This window comes from Colletotrichum truncatum (assembly GCF_014235925.2).
Source record: "Colletotrichum truncatum strain CMES1059 chromosome Unknown Contig_0005, whole genome shotgun sequence".
Lineage (NCBI taxonomy): Eukaryota > Fungi > Ascomycota > Sordariomycetes > Glomerellales > Glomerellaceae > Colletotrichum > Colletotrichum truncatum.
This window is the reverse complement of record NW_027222402.1, coordinates 1,277,165-1,296,667: the sequence shown is the minus strand read 5'-3', so window position 1 is coordinate 1,296,667 and position 19,503 is coordinate 1,277,165. Positions and strand designations below refer to the sequence as shown.

The 19,503-nt window shown below is 42.1% G+C and overlaps 6 protein-coding genes across 6 annotated transcripts; 1 reads left to right on the top strand and 5 right to left on the bottom strand.

The window, feature by feature from the left end:
* Positions 1–2,612: 2,612 nt before the first annotated feature.
* On the bottom strand, positions 2,613–3,413 carry CTRU02_208395 (uncharacterized protein; the record flags this gene model as incomplete). Its single annotated transcript, XM_070205086.1, has 2 exons — positions 2,613–3,028; positions 3,059–3,413. 2 exons carry the CDS (start codon positions 3,411–3,413, stop codon positions 2,613–2,615), a joined length of 771 nt encoding a protein of 256 aa, XP_070061161.1.
* A 21-nt stretch (positions 3,414–3,434) lies between these two features.
* CTRU02_208394 (reverse transcriptase domain protein) lies at positions 3,435–3,686 on the bottom strand (the record flags this gene model as incomplete). The annotated part of the gene is made up of 1 exon (XM_070205085.1): positions 3,435–3,686. The coding sequence occupies one exon, from the start codon at positions 3,684–3,686 to the stop codon at positions 3,435–3,437; it is 252 nt and encodes an 83-aa protein (XP_070061160.1).
* A 45-nt stretch (positions 3,687–3,731) lies between these two features.
* Positions 3,732–4,706, bottom strand: CTRU02_208393 (reverse transcriptase domain protein; the record flags this gene model as incomplete). Its single annotated transcript, XM_070205084.1, has 1 exon — positions 3,732–4,706. The coding sequence occupies one exon, from the start codon at positions 4,704–4,706 to the stop codon at positions 3,732–3,734; it is 975 nt and encodes a 324-aa protein (XP_070061159.1).
* Positions 4,707–8,023: 3,317 nt separating this feature from the next.
* On the bottom strand, positions 8,024–9,667 carry CTRU02_208392 (transposase; the record flags this gene model as incomplete). Its single annotated transcript, XM_070205083.1, has 1 exon — positions 8,024–9,667. The coding sequence occupies one exon, from the start codon at positions 9,665–9,667 to the stop codon at positions 8,024–8,026; it is 1,644 nt and encodes a 547-aa protein (XP_070061158.1).
* Positions 9,668–11,877: 2,210 nt separating this feature from the next.
* On the top strand, positions 11,878–13,248 carry CTRU02_208391 (uncharacterized protein; the record flags this gene model as incomplete). Its single annotated transcript, XM_036725669.2, has 1 exon — positions 11,878–13,248. One exon carries the CDS (start codon positions 11,878–11,880, stop codon positions 13,246–13,248), a length of 1,371 nt encoding a protein of 456 aa, XP_036582383.2.
* A 54-nt stretch (positions 13,249–13,302) lies between these two features.
* Positions 13,303–14,603, bottom strand: CTRU02_208390 (uncharacterized protein; the record flags this gene model as incomplete). The annotated part of the gene is made up of 3 exons (XM_036733948.1): positions 13,303–13,481; positions 13,530–14,125; positions 14,179–14,603. 3 exons carry the CDS (start codon positions 14,601–14,603, stop codon positions 13,303–13,305), a joined length of 1,200 nt encoding a protein of 399 aa, XP_036574311.1.
* Between the last annotated feature and the right edge of the window lie 4,900 nt (positions 14,604–19,503).

Sequence of the window (19,503 nt, the reverse complement as noted above, 5' to 3'; positions counted from 1 at the left end):
GACGAGAACGCTGTCAAAGTAGACTCCCGTAAGGGGTTCTCAAGACTTCGGTAGTTTGATAATAAAGTCGAGTAATATAGAATGCCAGGCGGTTTGCGGCACAGGCAAAGGTTGTAACAATCCATAAGGTTAGTGTCGGGCTGGTTTGCTTTTAAGGCAAACCTCGCAATCCTTAATTGCTATTACGACACGTTCTCTAGTAACCTTTTCTCCATATTGTTGTCGTAGTCGTTTCCAGGTTTTTGTGATTCCTTGGTGACCGTGTGCTGGCCGAGCGTGGAACTCCATGATTACTTCATCGTCCAGTCCGCTAGTCGAGCTAGCACTAGATCGTCTAGCCATCATCAAGAGTTTTGTAGCAGGCACGAGGTCTCCATTCTCGTTGTGTTTGAGAATCACCTAGGTCTCGTTTGGTACCGGGATATTGTAGTCCGGTCGTCGGCTGAGGGCGTCGGCCCTGCCGTTCTCTGATCCTTTCCGATAGATGATTCGGAAATTGAATTCTGAGAGGAATTCTAACCATCTGATTTGTCGTTTGTTAAGTTCCTTCGAAGTGGTAAAGTGGGCTAGGTTCTTGTAGTCCGTATATACAAGTACTTGGTAGATGGTTCCTGAGAGTTGGGGTCGCCATTCCTTGAATGCTTCGATGATTGCCATGAGTTCTTTGTCGTGGATCTGGTAGTTGAGTTCTGATCCGCGGAGCTTGCGTGAGAAGAAGCCACAGGGGTGCAGGCGTCCTTCTGAGTCTCGTTGAGATAATTGTGCTCCTAGCGCGAAATCTGAGGCGTCTGTTTCCACTTCGAATTGTTCTAGTGGGTTGGGAATCATCAGGACTGGTTCGCTAGTGATGCGGTCCTTGATTGTTTAAAAGGCGGTTTCCTGTTTTTCTTTCCACTCGAATGGTTGGTCTTTCTTGCTGAGGTCCGTAAGGGGTGCGTTGATTTTTCCGTAGAGTCCGATGAACTTTCGGTAAAAATTAACGAATCCGAGGAATCCTTGGACTTCCTTGAGGTTCGTCGGTATCGGCCATTCTTTAACGGCTTGAACTTTCTTTTTGGATATGCTGATGTGTCCGGGAGTAATGGTGAATCCGAGGTATTCTACTTCTTGGGTGTGAAATGTGCTTTTCTCGGGTTCAACCAGGAGTTTGGCGTCTTGGAGGGCTTGAAGTACGAGGTGTACGTGCTCCTTGTGTTGTTCCATCGTTGGTGAGAAGATGAGGATGTCGTCAAGGTAGACGACTACGAAGATGTCCACGTATTTCCTGAGAACTTGGTTGATCATGTTCTGGAAAGTGGCTGGGGCATTGGTGAGACCGAAAGGCATGACGAGGTATTCGAAATGTCCTCTGCGTGTTCTGAAGGCGGTCTTCCATTCTTCTCCTTGCTTCATTCTGATGAGGTTGTAGGCACCCTTGAGGTCTAGTGCCGTGAAGTAGTTGGCTCCGTGGAGGAGTCGTTATAGTTCTTCGATTAATGGTAGCGGGTACCGATTTTTAATCGTCATTTCGTTAAGCATTCGGTAGCCGACACAAAGTCGTAGTTTTCCGTTCTTTTTTAGTACGAACAGGATTAGGCTTCCTGCTAGTGATGTTGATTCTCTGATATAGCCTTTCTCGAGGTTTTCGTCGAGGTATTTGTCGAGGGCTTCCATTTCTGTTGGGTTGAGTCCGTAAATTTTGTTGAACTTGGGTTCCTTCCCCTCCTTAATAGGGATTTCGTGATCGAAATTCGTGTGTTCGGGCAGTCCGGTTTCCAGTTCGGCTGCGAAGAGTTTTTCGTAGACTCTGTATTCTTCTAGGATAGACAGAAGTGGATCGTCTTTTTGTTCGAGATCCGTTTGCTTTAATAGTCGTGATGCGGCTTCTTTCGCCTTGAGGTAGCAGATGTATCGTTTTGCTGTTCTTTGGTGGGTGGATCTGTTTGAGGCCTGGGTTCTGCAGGGCTGCTCAGGGACTAGATCGTCGTTGTCCCAATAGAGTTGGCCTGTTCTCTAATCTATCCGTGGGTTGTTCTTTTCCAGCCATGGTATTCCTAACACAATGTCGTATGCACCGAGTTCGGCAATGTCGAATTAGAGTTGTTCGTTTCGATCCAGGTAACTCATCTCGAGGGGCGTAGTCTCGTTTTTGATGGTTCCTCCTTCGTACTAGACTTGTTCTCCTTCTATGTTGCTGAGCTGGTACGTGTGTTCCTTCTTCTGCCATGGTAGTCGTAGTCGGTTCACCGCTTAGGGTGATACAAAATTCATTTCGGCTCCGCTATCGATAAGCGCGATGGTTGTCGTGTCGTTGATAGTAACTGCGAGTTGCAGGTGTACTTTCTGGTCTAGGGATGCTAGACAGATAGACCTTGTCGTTGTTGCCTGTCTCGGTCCTTCATCGGTAGGCGAGTCTAGTTTTTTGACTGCTCTAGTTGTCTTGGGTAGGTAATGTGCTTCCCTTCTCGTCGTGCCTTCGTGAAGCGGTTTTCCTGGAATCGGAGCCTCGGGGGGTTCGATCCTTCTTGTAGGAGTCTGTAGGCTTTTGCCTTTTGGGTTGCGTGGATGAGGCATTCGTCCGTTCGACATTCTTCCCACTTCATGTTTTTGTCGTGGGTGCACCTCATGGGGTATTATCGGCTGGGGGTGAACGTGGCGATGTTGCCGTCGAACTTCCTGAGTTCCCACCCTGTGAGAGTGTAGGCGGTGTAGACGTTTCGTAGGGGGGTGTTGTCGTATTTCCTGGGTTGGAAGTAGTGTTCGTATTTTTCTCCCATGTGCGTCTCGCAGTGGTCGAAGAAGCACTGGGCCCAAAAGAGGTAGCGATGGCTTGGGTCCGTGATTCTGAGGTAGGGGTGATCTTCGATCCTGAGTTGCGGGGTGTAGTGCGTCCTGGGTCCCATGTTTGGCACGCCATAAAGTTCGATGAATTGCTCATCATTGTGCTGATTTACTTGCTTGTGTGCAATGCGTTCGGGGGTGTTGTCCTTCTCGGGTTCCTCTTCAGAGCTAGTGTCGTCCACACTAGGGGTGAGCCCATAGGCGATCTCTGTCTGAGCACGTTAGCAGGCAACGTCACGAGGTTCGTCCGAGTCGTAGGGTAAATCTTCTCCTTCTCCGAACGTCCAGTTGCTGGTGAGACTGAGGATTTGTTGTTTAGTCAGGGGGTCGTGCTGATATTCAGGTTCCTTATCCGAATCTTCTTTGTTCTCGAATTCCCTGATTCGATTCATTTCGCGTTGAACTTGTGCTTCGGAGTCTCTGATCCTTTGTCGGGTTTCTTTATCGTAACCCATGGGATTGTCGTAGGTGGCTTGCCTTAAGGTGATGCGTGGGGCTGACGAGCCTGCGGGTTCAAGTTGTTGTACTCGTAGCCTCCCGTCAAGTTGTTCGGTGGTTTTTCTGATCATCTTGCTGTTGGCCCGGGAGGCCATTGCAAGGGTTTTGCTGGTGGGCTAGTGTCCTGTCATTTCTTTGTCGCTGAGGTGTACAGGGCATTTGTCGTCGTAGCATCCTGTCCACGATAGGGATGCGTGGGGTGTCTTAGTTGCCATACTAGCTTGCTTGGTTCGCTCGGGTACTGGCTTCCAGTTGGGCTTCTTGGGTTGTCCGCAGTCTCTGGCGATATGTCCTATTTTTTCGTAATTATAGCACTTAGGGTTCCAAGGTTTCTTATCGTTGCTCTTGGTAGCGGCACTAAGGTCCATGGGTCCGCTGTGTTGTCCATAGGAAGTGCTTTGTCGGGTGTTGTTCTAGTTGTTGCGGGGTCTGTTGTCGTTCCGCTGGTTGTTGAACTTGTGCTGAGGCTGCCATTGGTACTTGCGTCCTGAGTTCGGGTTTTGTCTTTTCTCTCCTCGTTCCTTTCGTCGTTCGTAGAGGCGGTTGTCGATCTTGATAGCATGTTCGACGTAGGCGAGGAAACTGGGGGGTGTCTCTAACTTGGCCATTTCGTCCTTAACGTCATCTTTGAGTCCTTGGTAGAAGGCGAAGACCTTGCTTTCGTCGGTCATGTGGAGTCTTGCAGCTAATCGTCTGAACTCGGCGGCGTAGAGCGTAGCTGACTTGGTTTGTCGCAGGTGTGATAGGTCTTGCTCGGCCTGCCTTCGCTCATCGGGGTCGAGGAAGAGGGATTCCAGGGCTTTAACATAGCCTGCGAAGCTGAAGAAGATGCTCTTCACCTCTTCGCTGTATTTTTCGACCGGGTTGTCGAGCCATTCTTGTTGCAGGGGCTCGAACCAGGCGAGGGCTCTTCCTCGTAGGAAAGTAGCCGCGTGCACCACGCGTTCGGTGTCGTTCTGGAAAGTATTGATGTGGAAGGCTTGGTAGGTCCGTACCTGAACCAAGTGTCCTTTAAGTTGTCCTAGGGTCCCGTCGAAGGTAGAGGGGGTGTTGAGCTTGAGGCGTTCGCGTCCTTCGACCGGGGCGGAAATCACGTTGGCGGCAGCTCGAAGGGTGTTGACTTCCTTCTCAAGTTCCTGAGTCTTGCGCGCTTGCTCCTGAAGTTCCTTGAGAGCAGTGGCGTTTTGGTTGAACATGTCGCGCATCTCCTTGAAGTCCTTAGTGGTTTTGTCAAGCTGTCGTTTGAGTTCTTCGGTGTCGTCCTTGCTGTCTGAGTCGTCCTTCATTTTCTGGTCCTCGACTTCCTGGGCCAGGCTCTGAGGAGCTTTTCTTCCAGAGGTGGATGAGGATCCGGGGGTAGGAGACTTGACAGAGGCGCGGGAAGACATTCTGTACTGTTTAGTAGGTATCAATAGTCAACTTACTAAACAGGAGCAATCAAAGTGTTACGGTCAGCTATCCGACAGTAGGGTCTGCTAACAGAAGTTGGGGATTGACGCTAGTAAACAGTATTGTCGTGTCGTAAGTCTGGTTCGTAGGTCGTAGGCTGTGTCGTAGATCGGTAGTCAGAGGCTAAGGTGATCAATCTTAGGCTCAACAAGTATTCGCAGTGAAGGTAAGCTGAAAGTATCCTGAGGATGAATACAAAGTTGATTGCTGAAGAGCTATGGAAGTCTGACTATGAGTCGAGCTCAGGTCATACTATATACAAGTCCGAACAGTACCCTTTGTTTGTTTTACCGTTCCTGATCCTGACGGGGTCCGTTCCTCGTTCATACGGATCCCGTATGTGCCAAGGACGGACTCCGTATTCTTGGCGTACGGATCTAATCTCTTATCTTATCGTCACGTGACTTGCACTATAGTTCTTCCGTTCCCGAGTGAGTCCCTGTTGTTCCCGTGATCCTGCAGTACAAATGTCCTGTTACAGCCGCCCGACGTCCAAGTGGGTCTTTCAGCTGTTATCCTTGTTTACGGGTCGTAACAGGAATCTCGTAGATAGTACGATATCCTTATAACAGGGTATTAGAGTAAGGGAACTTGTACTTATGAAGTAGGGCTTTAATAGTAAAGAATGTATAGGCTTATATTAAAGCTAAGTTGGTTGAGGAACTAATAGCTAGCTAAGGGAGAGAATTAGGCTAGTTATATAGTAGTATAACGTCGCCTATAATAGCTAATATAGGAAGCTATAAGCTAGGTTTAGTATACGTAAGTATATACGTCAACTAGCTTATAAAGCAGCTTATAAATCAGACTAGAATCTTCTTTAACTAAATAGACTTTTAGATAAGGTTAAAGAGAGTATTCCATAGGGATCTGAATATCATATGTTTAAACTAGCAAGCAGCCATTCTTAGCTAGTTACTTTTGTAAGTCCTACTAAGTCTTAGATAAGGCTAAATAGGATAAATAAGTAAAATAGAAGTATAATATACTTATACTTCTAACAAACCTTTACGAATTATAGTAAGCGCTTAAGAAGTATATTCCGAAAATCTTATAAGACGCTATAGCTACCTTTATTAATAAGTTTGCTAAGACTATTACTAACGATTATAAGACTTTTTACGATGCTTTTAATCGCTATTACTACCTTAGAAAGCGTATTAAGACTATTTATAATCGTCTACTAAACTCTTTCCTTACTATTTTCCTCTTTAACTTTTTTAAAAACTAACTTCTTAATATATATAAGTATTTTATATCGAAAAGCGTTACTTATCTTATATAGAATAAGGTAGCTAATACGATTTATATACTTACTTAAGACGAAAATTAAAAATATAGTTATATTACTATTTATAATATACTTAGAAGCAAGTCTATTAATAGTAAAGGTTTTACTTTTCTAGCTATTATTATTATTATTACTTTTATTATTACTACCTTTAAGGAAAAGAAAAAGTATAATTATTATAACTATAATTATAAGACTATAAAGTATTATATTACTTATTTTAATCTTATCTTTCTATACTATATTAACTAAGATAAGTTAATTAAAAAAGTAAGAAAGTATATATATAGTAATCGCTATTACTAAGATTAGTCTACTTTTATTAATAATACTTACTAAATTATTATTAAAGCGTTACCTATTATCTTAAGTTAGTCTACTTTTACTTCTATCGCTAGCTTAGTAGTTTTTACTACTATTTATAATAACCTTATTACCTAAGATAATATTATTCTCGATTCTAATTATACTATTTTAACCTTTAATAACTTACGATATTTTATTAAGTATATTAAAAAAAGCGATTTAATACCTTCTACTTCTACTTTTAATACCTTAGTTTAGTTACTTAGCATAAATACTATTTTCTTCTAAACCTTAAACCTTATTAACCTTAACGTTATTTACGATTAGATACTTTATAACATTAAGTATAACCTTTCTAGCTTAGCTAACTTACTTAGCTTTAGAAAACTTCGTTATAATTACATAGAATATAATTAATAAACCTTAAGCTTTATATACGTAATATAATATATTTCCCTTACTAAAGTTTATTAAGTTTCTAATATTTATATTATTAAGACTTATAATATTAGAAATTATATACTTTAAGATATTACTATTAGCTTTATAGCCTTCTAAGCTATCTAGTAACTATCTTTTAAACTAATATACTACTAGCTAGTTTACGCTTACTTATTACGTATTATAAAGGCTTACTACTATATTAGTATTCGGTTTATAACGTTAGAAATTAACGCTTTCTTTTATAAGTCTTACTATCTTAGTAAATCTACTAAACGGATTAGTTAAGACTACTTACTTCTACTTATAAGTATTAATAATAAAATTTACCTTAATCTTATTAGTATTCTTCCCTTATTAATAAAAAAAACTGTTAGGTTTTATACCTTATAGATAAGTATAATAGTTACTACTAAGTTGTTTTTCTACCTAACTATAAGTTTGCTACTATCTTAGTAGCTATTAAGAAATAAGATACTAAATTCTATAGTCTTACTAGCCTTAAGCCTAAGGTTTAGGTTTTTAATAATACTCTTAAGCTAATTAAGGTTTTTAACGACTTTTATTTTAAAAATACTTACTATAACATAACTATTACCTATATACCTTTTATAAATAAGACTATTAAGTATGCTAGTCGTATTATCGTTAAAAGCGTTTAAATATAGCTAATTAATATATCATTTTTAGAAAAGCTATAAGATTATAATATTGATTTAGTAACTTAGATTCTTAACTTCTTACTTATACCTTTTAAAAGTAACTTAAGCCTTTATAAGATTATAATAAAAAAACTAAACTTAGCTACTAAACGTAAGGCACCTTATATTAAATATCTCTAAACGTTTAGCTATACTACTTATATATATAAGAAAGGCTTTCGACGCTTTATATGCTTTACTAAAATAAAACTATAAGTAATTAAGGGATTCCTTATTAGTTATAGTTTTTTTTATAGCTATATTTACTATATTTACCTACTTAATTAAAAAAAGGTTATTTACTATAGAGATATTTAATTTCGTAAGGAACCATATAAGATAGTATTACTTCTAGCTATTAGCATACCTAATATTAATAAAATTAAATATAATACTATAACGTACATGATAAGCGAGTGAGACAGACAAGCGAGTGAGACAGTAAACCAGACCTTCGCGACAATAATATCGAAATCTATAACAAGAAATCTTAGATTGATTAATACTACTCGGATTCCTATTCTTCGGATGTTTCCTCAATAAATTGACATGTTCTCGCGTTGTGGCCTGTATTCCCGCATACGCCACACCGACGATGAGTCGTCTCAGACCTCACTTTGCGACCACTACTCCGTCGCGTTTCCTCTTGTAGTTGCGTGTCTGCCTCTCTTTGCGACTGTATATCCTCTCCAGTAGATATAGTAAGACTTCCTCCTTTCTGTAGACGTGTTTTCTTAGCCCTTCGACGCCGACTTAATATTGCATTCTCCTCTCGAAGGATTTGAACCTCTGACTCTAGTAATGCTACCCGATGCCCTAGTCCTTCTGTCCCTCTGGCTAGCTTACTCACAGCACTATAAATTGATGCTGGAGAGCTGCTTCGGTGGCGTGAGATTCGACTCTTAATAAAAGTAGACTGTGATCTTGCTTCGCTTGGGTTGCTCGGCGTCCTAGAGATCCAAGGGTCTGGTGTCTGAGGGACCCCCTCCTCAGGCGTTGGCGTTCGGAACTTTACATCCAGCTTTGAGAGAACACTTTCTGCATTCAAAGGGACAAGTCCAGCTCCTCGGAAACCTCCCTGGATATTTTTCCTCGTAAAAGACTGCTTAAAAGCTTCGTGAAATGCTGCAAAGAAATCTTCCTTCGAGATATGGGTTGTGCCTCGCCGCATCTTATTCTCAATTTGCCGACCGTAGGCATTCTTTAACGGCTGAAAACAACCAACATCTAAGGGTTGAAGTAGATGAGACGAGTGAGCCGGCATGCACAGTGTAATAATGTTGTTTTCTTGACAAAAGAGCTCGAAGGCTGCGGAGTGGTGACTTTCATGACCATCAACAACGAGGAGGCGATATTTCCCAGACGTACGTGGTTTTGTATAAATGTCGAAGTGTCTGATCCAGTCAATACCTCTCTCGTTTGTTGTCCATCCATTTTCAGACGTTGCAATAGCCCAATCGCCCGGAAGAGAGGTTTCTGTATACCAGCTTGAGAGGTGATACTGGCCTGCAACGATGATGTATGGCGGGATGCTCTCCCCTTGGGAATTAATAGCCTGGATAACTGTAACCCATTCCCTATTGCCAGGCTGTGTCATCTTCGTATTTGAACGCCTTTCAGCACTTGTAACAACCATTCCAGAAGCAATAACGCCCATCATAAAGCCGGTCTCATCAAAGTTATAGATATCAGCATCAGCAATACCATACTTCGCAATTGTATTCTTCACAAGCGAAAACCAGCCACGAATCACCTCTGGATCTTCGCATTGAGCTCTCTTATAGTCATACTTGCGAAAGAAACGCGTCCTAAGCTGTGGTTGTCGCTTGACGAAATTAGAAGCCCAGCGCTTCCCAACTGGAGGCGCGTCGCGCTCTGCGAGAAGTCGATTGGCCATTTCTTCCACACCACTCAGCCGGGGAGGAAATGATCGCGCATCTAGGTCGAGAATATACTCAACTATTGTCTTCTCTTCTAAATCTGATAAATTCCGTGAATTAGGCATGCTGTCGCGTCGTGAGACTATTCCCTTTAGTCGCCGGCTTAATGTTGCGTGACTGACTGTATAGAGTGCACCTGCGGCCCGAGCACTAAGTTTTGGGTCATTTCTCATTGCTTGAAGGGCAATTTGTAACCTTCTTTCAATACTAGCTGATTCCATGATTTATTGTAGAGGAAAAGGTGCCGGTCGCGTCAAGGTGCGACGGTCGCGGTTTACTGTCTCACTCGCTTGTCTGTCTCACTCGCTTATCATGTACGTTATTTATTAAACTAGATATTATTATTTAGTATACTATCTATTAAAAGCTTATTAAAAATAAAAAACTTATAACTAGTAATCCTAAACTAGATAAGACTATCGTTAAAAAAGCGATAATACTTACTAATATATATCTTATATCTCTATTACTAAAGAACTTATTAAAGACTATTACTATACTTTATAATAGTATTACTAACGAATTAAATAACGATAAATTCGTCGCCTTTATAAAAATAATAGAAACTAATTACTAAGACTTTAATTCTTTCTTTACGATTATTAAGGAGGTAATAAGTTAGCTAGTAAAGTCTTCTTAACCTTACTACGCCTTAGCTTAGTAACTACCTAGTTACTACTAAGCTATTAGTAATATATACTTTTATATTAAAAAGACTTTTCTATCTATTAATATTCTAGCTTTACTAACTTTTTATTATTTCTTTCTTAATATACTTTCTACTATTACCTTTTCGAAAGTCTTACCTAACAGCATAGCGATTCCGAAGTCTTACTACGAAGCGTAAAAAAGCTTATAATAGCTTAAGTAAGAATAAGCTTTCGAACGAAAGATAACTTAATTTATAGAAAAAAGGGTTTATAAAGTTATTTACTTACTATATAACGCTAAAGTCTTGCCTAGTAAATAAGTATATAATATTAAAATAAATAAAAATAACGAAATTATATATTATAAAGCTTAATGTTGGAACGGTAGGTAGGAATCTCGTAGATAGTACGATATCCTTATAACAGGGTATTAGAGTAAGGGAACTTGTACTTATGAAGTAGGGCTTTAATAGTAAAGAATGTATAGGCTTATATTGAAGCTGAGTTGGTTGAGGAACTAATAGCTAGCTAAGGGAGAGAATTAGGCTAGTTATATAGTAGTATAACGTCGCCTATAATAGCTAATATAGGAAGCTATAAGCTAGGTTTAGTATACGTAAGTATATACGTCAACTAGCTTATAAAGCAGCTTATAAATCAGACTAGAATCTTCTTTAACTAAATAGACTTTTAGATAAGGTTAAAGAGAGTATTCCATAGGGATCTGAATATCATATGTTTAAACTAGCAAGCAGCCATTCTTAGCTAGTTACTTTTGTAAGTCCTACTAAGTCTTAGATAAGACTAAATAGGATAAATAAGTAAAATAGAAGTATAATATACTTATACTTCTAACACTTAATATATAGTTTATAAAAATTATAAGAAAAGTAACTAGTTATCATAAAAGGTTTACGCTATAGTTACTTTTACTATTATAACTTACTTTTTCTTTATAGTTATTATACTTTTTAATCTTAAATATAAAGTATATAATTTCGATATTACTTTCCTAGCTACTTCGATTTTAAAAAGGGTTAAGGTATATATCTAACCCCTTACTAGCTATACTATTATAGATAATAAGGTTTAGCTACTTTATAAAGTACTTTATAAATTAAGAAAATTACTATTTTAATAGTTTCGACTTATTAATAGTAAAATAAAACGAATTAGCTTTATTATTATTAATAAAAAGGTTTATCTTTTTATTAACTATAAGATTAAAATATATATTCTTATATATATCGACGATAACGCTATTATTATTCTTAATAAGTAAGTTATAATAAAAGTTTATCATCTTTTTAAAAAGGTTTATTTTCTTAAAAACCTTAGTAAAGCTACTAATTTTCTTAATTTCTAGATTAAATATAATAGGGAATTGATAGGGACGCATCACGAATTGATAGGGACGCATCATCCTTAGGGACGCATCACATTCTAAGGTTGTGATTGGCTCAAAATTTTATTGTTAGTGCATCCGAATTCTGCCATCATCTAATGAAGTATCTTTCTTATCTTCTTAGCCCATCCCTTCATAACTACGAAAGCGCATTAGACATACTGGGGAACGGCGGGCAAGCCGCCTGTTGAAGTAAGCCTCCCGTTAGGAAGACGAGCTAGTAATCGGGTTAATGTTTCACCGGTCCAGGATTAGTAATCCTACCAAGACGACTCCATGTTCATGCATAATTACGGGTGATCACGGCGCTTAACTATCAGATCCTTTCCCCTCACCTTAGACAATTCTGGGTTTTCTTGATATTGCGCTTCAAGTTATGGCTCAACAAGCTCTTATCAACTTGCCAGCTGAACTGATAACCGAAATCTTTTATCATCTATTATCACCAGACCCTAAGCACTTGCGGGACTATCAGAACTTCCGGGAAACATGCAAAACTATAGCTGAGGCAACGTCTTCAGCTTTCAAAGCACGCTTCTTCCGCATTCGCTACGTAATGCTAGAGAAGGAAAGCCTATTGAATCTTGTGAACATTTCACGCCACCATATTCTGAGTCAAGCGGTTGAAGTTGTCGAGCTCTGCGTTGATCATCTCATCCAACCCAAAGACTACATGAGCCACGAAGAACTAGAGATTTGTGGACTCAAAGACGAGTATGATTTCTTCCGAGTTCGGAATGGCGAAGTTGTCTTACTGGGCGACGATAGTTGGGAGCAAATAATCCAAACCTATAAGGATGGATGGCAGGAGCAAACGGAATTCTTCTCCCAAAGGCAACATATGAGTTATTTAGCGATAGCTCTCACTAACCTCAAAAACTGCAAAGCTATTGGGATATCGGATCATACCCGACCATGGGGCGCCTTTAAGCTTGGGCGACGTATTGGCGTACTTCCAAATAGGTTTATTTCTGATTTCTTACCTAATAGCATGGTTCATGCCTTAGTAGTAATCAGAACACTGTTTTTCGCACTTATTAAGAGCCGCCTTCCCATAGAGGAGATATATATCGAGTTTGGAGATATGATGGAAGGTTGTACGTCTGTTATTCCACGGATGCTATCGCTCCCAAGCAGTCTCGCAAAAGCCGTAAAATCCGAAATCACGACCATCACAAAGCTCAGTCTTGTTATCAATCCTAAGGATAGCGATAATCATTTCAGCCAAGAAATTAGAAAATTCTTTGCAGAGAATGACCCAGTACAGGAAGAAAAATATGATTGGCAATCAGACTTTCATAGCTTCTCTAGCCTTTTTCCAGCGCTCACCGATATTACTTTATTCTTCAACTATTGCGAAGAGAAGCAACAATTTCCAGGACTTTCAGAAAGCCTCTATATTCCTCTTCTTCAAAGGTTATGCCTTGAGTATTTAGACTGCACGAGAGACGAACTCCTGACGCTCTTACGGCGACATCAAAATACACTTCGAAGACTTACTCTCGAAAATGTTAAAATTACTACCCAAGGTCTAGACGCTTGGTCTTTTCTCATACAAACTCTTCAGAACGAATTTAGATTAGATGAGTTGGAAATAAGAGGGTGTGGTATTGACGATTGCGATTTTAATATAGATTTTGATCTCCCTGATCGACTTTCTGCACATACCAGCGAGGAAATGAATTTACTACAAAAGGAAATACTTCAGGTTGAAGAAGAAGAAAGACTTAAAGGGATCCAAGCATAGATAGCGATCTTCTTAGTATTGAATTTTGATATGCCTCATGTTTTCCAACGCAGACTATTTCCTCCCACGCAAACTGCCCCGTTTAGGCCGCTTCGTTGGACTCGCCCCATCACTGCTGTCTTCAATAGTCTCTACCTCTCCGGATCGCTTTATATTAATAGGCGCGACGTCGCGGAGGCCGTTAACAGAAAACGGATCATCATTATCGACAATGGCGTCCGAGGCTTGTGAACCTAAGCATATTAGCTTTCAGAATAATAAAGTAGAATCGTCAAGCTTACCATTATTAAACAGAGGCCCAGGCACTTTCGCGTCGGCAGACATCTGTGCGAGAGGATCGAACTTGAATTTTCCCTTCGTACGTTCAGTCATATCTCCTTTTGACGGCGTAGAAAACGGATCGCGCGAGGCTGCGGTCTGCCTAGGCTCCCCAGCAGCCCAGTCAACTTTGATAATCTCGATGAGTGGGACAAACTCAAGGGGGTTATAAGGATAATCAGAGGTAAAGACGGTATTCTTGTTGCAGAAACCATGGAAATAGCCAGTAATATAGGCTTTTTTTCCATGCTTGCGAAATGGTGTTGTCTCGACGCGGTAATCCTCGCACTTCTTCTTCATATGTGCTTTGCATTTGGGAAGCATCGCGTAAACGTAGTTAGCATACCATCCAGTTTTGGGGGTATAAGCAGCCTCTGTAGAAGTAAATCTAGACCATACCCTGAAGACGGCTGACGAGTTCCTGGTTATTTCATCGAGACCAACGGAGGGATCATCGGCAAGGGGGAACTTTTGGGTATCGACAAACCCGTTGAAAGTTACGAACGGAGGAGTTATCGGGAAACGAGGAGATAAGTCGGCGCAGGTACGGTCAGAAATACTAAGAGGGAGCTTTAGGATAAGTATTCTAATGCCACGGATGAAGAAACTTACGGCGTGAGGGCATCGTCCTGGATCCATGCCAGACGTTTATATTCCACCTCGTCTTCGCCAGATAGACCACAGGGGACGTAACTGAAGTGGGGATCGCAGATAATAGTAAACCATTGGTCTTCCCAATCCTCGGTAGTTAACGAACCTCCCAAGTGGAAGCGAGAGAGATCTAGCGATAAGGCCCCGGCGTGTAAGTTGTCAAGTATATTAGGGAAGACATTAGTCAACCACTCTGGCGTATGAATCGGTATCTGGATTTGACCAGACCAGTTCTGGTACCGAAATATCTGGGAGTCCCTGCTTAGAGATTCAACGGCAACCATTTTACCTGTAGCAAGCATCGTGAGGGGGAGGCTCCATGGCGAAGGCAGGTTCAGCTCGGGCTTCGGCCAATAGGCAGCCAAGTCTGGCTTTCCAGTACCCATAGCGGCAGGAGGAGGCAAGGCGAAATGGTAAACAATCTGCAAGGAACCAGTATAAAACGTAGAAGGAGCTTTCGAGACGTAAGGAAGAGCAAGAGAAAGGCGAATCCAAACATTCGGGTTATACTCTTATAAAGGAATAAACCTTGTACATGAGGGGGCGGAGGAAGAATCCATCGGAAGGGAGATTTTTCAGCTTTGCTCCCTTATCAAGTTATTAATACAGGAGAACCAGGTCTCGTGGTCGCCTGAAGTTGTCTAGTTTATGCTGGCAAGACGTAGACTGCGTCTTTTTTCTACAAAGTGGGAACAACAGGGGGCTTATTACCCTTCTATTGGTAGATCACAAAGTATTGTTTCTTATTCGGATGGAACAGGAATGATTCCAGCTTTATTATAGTAATGCAGCAGCAAGACATCCGTCTTTGCAATACGAAGTTACTTGCATCTCGCCTTGGGCTAATACTATATGAGAAAAGATGTTCTTATTGAGGCAGTAATAACATTTGCAGCTAGGGCAGAAGGTGATTTCAGCGGATGGAGCGAACACGCATTACTATTGCTAAGCTTTAATATTCCCATAGTCAAAGGAATATAATAGCTTTTTTGATCTCCAAAGACCTTAGAAATCCTTGAATCGACTCTAAGTTTTATCATGCCGCATCTTACAACACCAGTTTCCTCATTCAATGACACTCCTATTTCAATTCAGCCTGAATTGAGGCCGAGACAAATAGCCGGCAGGGAAGAGCAGACTTCTCCTTCAAACCACAGTCGCATGCTAGCACCGGGACCACCGCCTTCAGTCAATATTATGGTAAGGTCCCTTCAAACTCAATAAAATCACTATCAGGGCCCCTTTTGACACAGAGTTACTAGAGATCCCTCGACGAAGGATTAAAGGTTCCTTCGAATCGGAACCGAAATCTGCTGCCGACACCACCATCCTCGTTCGACAATATCCGAAGCCCGAATAGAATCGAATCTCCATTATCACCTAGATCAGTGTTAGTACAGACACCCTATAGCGAGGGGTTAAATACATCGCCTAGTAAAATTTCCCTTACGCCTAGGAAAAGCCGTGGAGGAAATAGGCAAGCCTATGCTAGTAGCAACCTTTGGGAGCAAAGTAATCGACCAACCCTACTTCCGTGGAACCCTAAGCCTATATCAAGTCTAAACACGCCCACTACCCTAGACATATCACAGCATAAGAGAGCTCAAGATAGCCAGCATATTCTTTCTGAAGCGCCAAGAACTCAAATACCGTCAGTTGCTATTCGCCAGTCTAATCCTATCCAGCAAAGGCATTTACCAATTCGTCCATCACTACCCAAGCTAAGCCAAAAAGCTAGCTATATTGAGCTACTAGACACACCCGAAGCATACCAAGCAAGGAAGAAGGAGATCGAACAGACAGTACAAGAAGCAGATCGCCGCTATATCCAGAAGAAGCTAGACTCTATGGATCGCACGTGGTGCCGACCAGTTTCCCGAAAAACGATTCTGGAAAAGACCAAGACGTTCCACGAAAGCATGCATGATGACTTTACACTCGAAATCGAATATTGTAGAGTATGTTACCAGCAAAAGCCTCCCAACTCACTAGTCAATTATACATGGGCCGAACTTGAGCCATTATACCTAAGGGTGGAGGACCAAATCCCTGTGTTAGACAGAGAACATTTCCTTTGTATGGAATGCTTTCCTAAGGAGCCAGAGGCAAACTTCGCTATTTGCACCCAGTGCAAGACCTCCTTACAGCATCAAAAACTGCCATACGCCTGCCAGGTGAATAATCTGTCTTTAGGCTGCATCCATCGGTATCCTCATGTTTTGAAAGATCTTTCACCACTTGAGGAGCGCCTTATTGGAATTTATACACCCTGTGGTTGGATTACGAAGCTTACTATCGACGTCGAGAAGTCAACAAGTGGCCGCTACCGAAAACACAAGAGAGGCCATATTACTGTGTTCCCTAACGACGTTCAAGGCGTAGCAGCCAACATTCTACCTCATCCACTCGTGGAAGAGCGAGACAGGTTGCATGTATGCTTTGTAGGTCCTCGGACACCAGTACCATCCGATCTTGGCTTTATGTTATCAGTGAACCCCCAGAAGCTCAAGCGTGCGCTCGTTTGGCTTCGGGCGAACAACCCACTATACCGGGATATTAGTATTAGTGAGGATCATCTTAGGACCTGGGGGGAATGGTCTCCCGGAACTGAGGTACCCCAGGGACTTGTGGAGAGAATGGTGGCGTATGAGAAGCGTGCCGAAGACGAAATCCGTACAGGACACTATGTCCCTCCTGCCGAGCGAGGTCGCCCTGATGAACCTTTGCGTAATGCTCACGATGTTATTGCAAGTCTAGAAGATAGGGAAACCAATGCTGCGCACCTCGAAGCTGAAAGCAACGCTAGGCTAGGGGGAATCCATGCGGGTGATTGCGACCCATTTGATATGGACCCTCGTCGGATAGATGAAGAGCTGTCCGAGTTAACCTCAACTGGACTAATGGCTACTGAGGTATCTGGAGAGCATAGCCCACAAGAACGACTCAGGATTCTTCGAGAAGCAACAGTGAGAGGGCCCCAGCGTGGGAGAGGCCGAAAGCCAAAGGACGCAAACGGAGACAGCACCCTCCGATATAAGAATACAGAACCCTATCTAGTCAGTCGCAGAGGAGAGGAATTTGCTGATTCGAACGATCCCGATTTCTTCCCTAAGGCTTTCCCTTGTTTATTTCCATGGGGTCGAGGCGGCCCTAGGATATTACGTGAAGAAGAAAACGAAGATGATCAGGATGAACCGCAAGGTCCAGACATCCAAAGCAGTCATAAGCCGAACGGATTTTACCTTCGAACCTGGGCACGATTCTGCTTACAGAGGCATGGTTAGTAAAACTTCTGCTTTATAAATAGAAATAAGTAACTAAAGTAATAGTATAATAGGTGCTTACTTTGCTACACACCCAAGCTTCCCTTTTTTAGTATTCAATATGCTTCTTCGATCAGAGAACCGACGGATTAGTTACTTGCGAATGAAGAGGTCTTCATTTGCCAAAGTCGAGCAAATCGTTACAAGACTTACTCCCGAGGAGATTGAAAGAGCAGAAGAAGAGTACCGCGAGACCCGGACGACTACTAACAGCAATATAGCATACTTAATCCGGGAGTTAAGCGCGTTTGGACATAGGCAGCATATGTCAAATGAGGAGCGTCTCTATTCTCGAAGGAAGATAAAGTCACTATGCCTCAAGTATGGAATGCCGTGTATATGGTATACAATCAACCCAAACGATCTAACAAACGAGATAAATATGAAACTAGCCGCCTTTCGGGTAGCACATGGCAAGGCGGCAGAGGAGCTGATGGAAAAGTTCCGGAAGCAGGTTGGACGCGTACAGCATGTTATCCGAGACGCAGTTAGTTCAGCAAAATTTTTTCATCGAGAGTTGGAGCTTTTCTTTCAACATTGTGTTTCTGTTAGCGAGGAATCAATGTTTGGCAAAGTCTCTTGCTATTTCGGCTGCGTCGAGACAAACGAGCGTGGGGCTCTTCACTTACACGGGCTCTTATGGTTAGACGCCAATCTCGGGCTACCTGATCTTTTTCATGATCTTGCCAAGCCGGATAACGCGGACTACGCAGTACAAGTGTGCCAATATATTGATTCAGTATTTAGTGAGGTAAGCATGTTTCTCTATTTTCTAAGTTTATCGTGCTAAGTAAATGATATAGTGCTGCGACGAAGGCAAGGCACGACGATACCGCCGGTGGGAAAGCGTCTTTACCAATATCAAACATCTTACGGAGGATATCAGCAGACTCGATGAAGCCCTTGATGCCGAAGCGAATTGGGTCGCCTACAGGTGCCAAATGCATAGCTGCGGTGCGACATGTACAAAGTATAGTTTCAAAGACAAAGGGAAGGCTGGGTCTCGGCATCCCTGTCGGTTTAAAGCACCATGGACACTGCGCCAGCGAACCGAGTTTACTACCGATGGCCTTCTGCATATCCGAAGAGATCACGAAAGAATCAACAGATACAGCCCAGGTTTAGCAGTAGCTATGCGTCATAATACGGATACTACATTCCTCCCGACTAACTCGGCTGGACTCTCCATGGTATACTATGCTACGAATTACTCAACAAAATTAGATACGCCGCTTTGGAAGAGAGCAGCGCTAGTCAAGGCTGTATTTGATGGGATGGCTGATCAGGGAGACGACTACGGACCGAATTGTGGAGACAGCGCGGCAAAGACAGCACAACGGAATAATAAGACACGGCAGTTTCTTGCTCGTACAGCAAATCAGATCTTTACAAGTCGAGAACTTTCGGCTGTAGAGGTTTGTAGTAATCTCCTCGGGTACAAGAATAGCTATTGCAGCGAAGCGAGTTGGATTAACGTCTATCTCAGTTCGCTTTACTGGGCTATTTTCCGGCGCTGGGAGGCCCTACGCAGAGCAGCAGGGCCGGAAGTGCAGCAGCGGGTAACCCCTGAAACGATTGGATTCGGCGCCGGTGGCATGACTTTGCCATACCTTGAGGCATATGCGCATCGCGGTCGCCTGTTAGAACAGCTTTGCTTTTACGAATACCTATGTATGGTTCGCGTACGGAGGGTCGGACGAAGGACCAGGATAAACCAGTCACGGTTTATACCGTTCGATTCTTTAATGACAGACCGGGAATCGTGGATACAAGAATTGCTCCCAAGGACACATCAAGCAATTCCAGTTGTTACCGGACATCTAAATCATGACGTACAAGGCACAGAAGAAGGGTATTACAAGAGGTAGGTATATATATATATATACCTCAGGCTATACAGTCGCTAACAGACAATAGGTCAGCAGTCCTGTTACTCGGCTTATTTGTGCCGTGGGAAACCTTT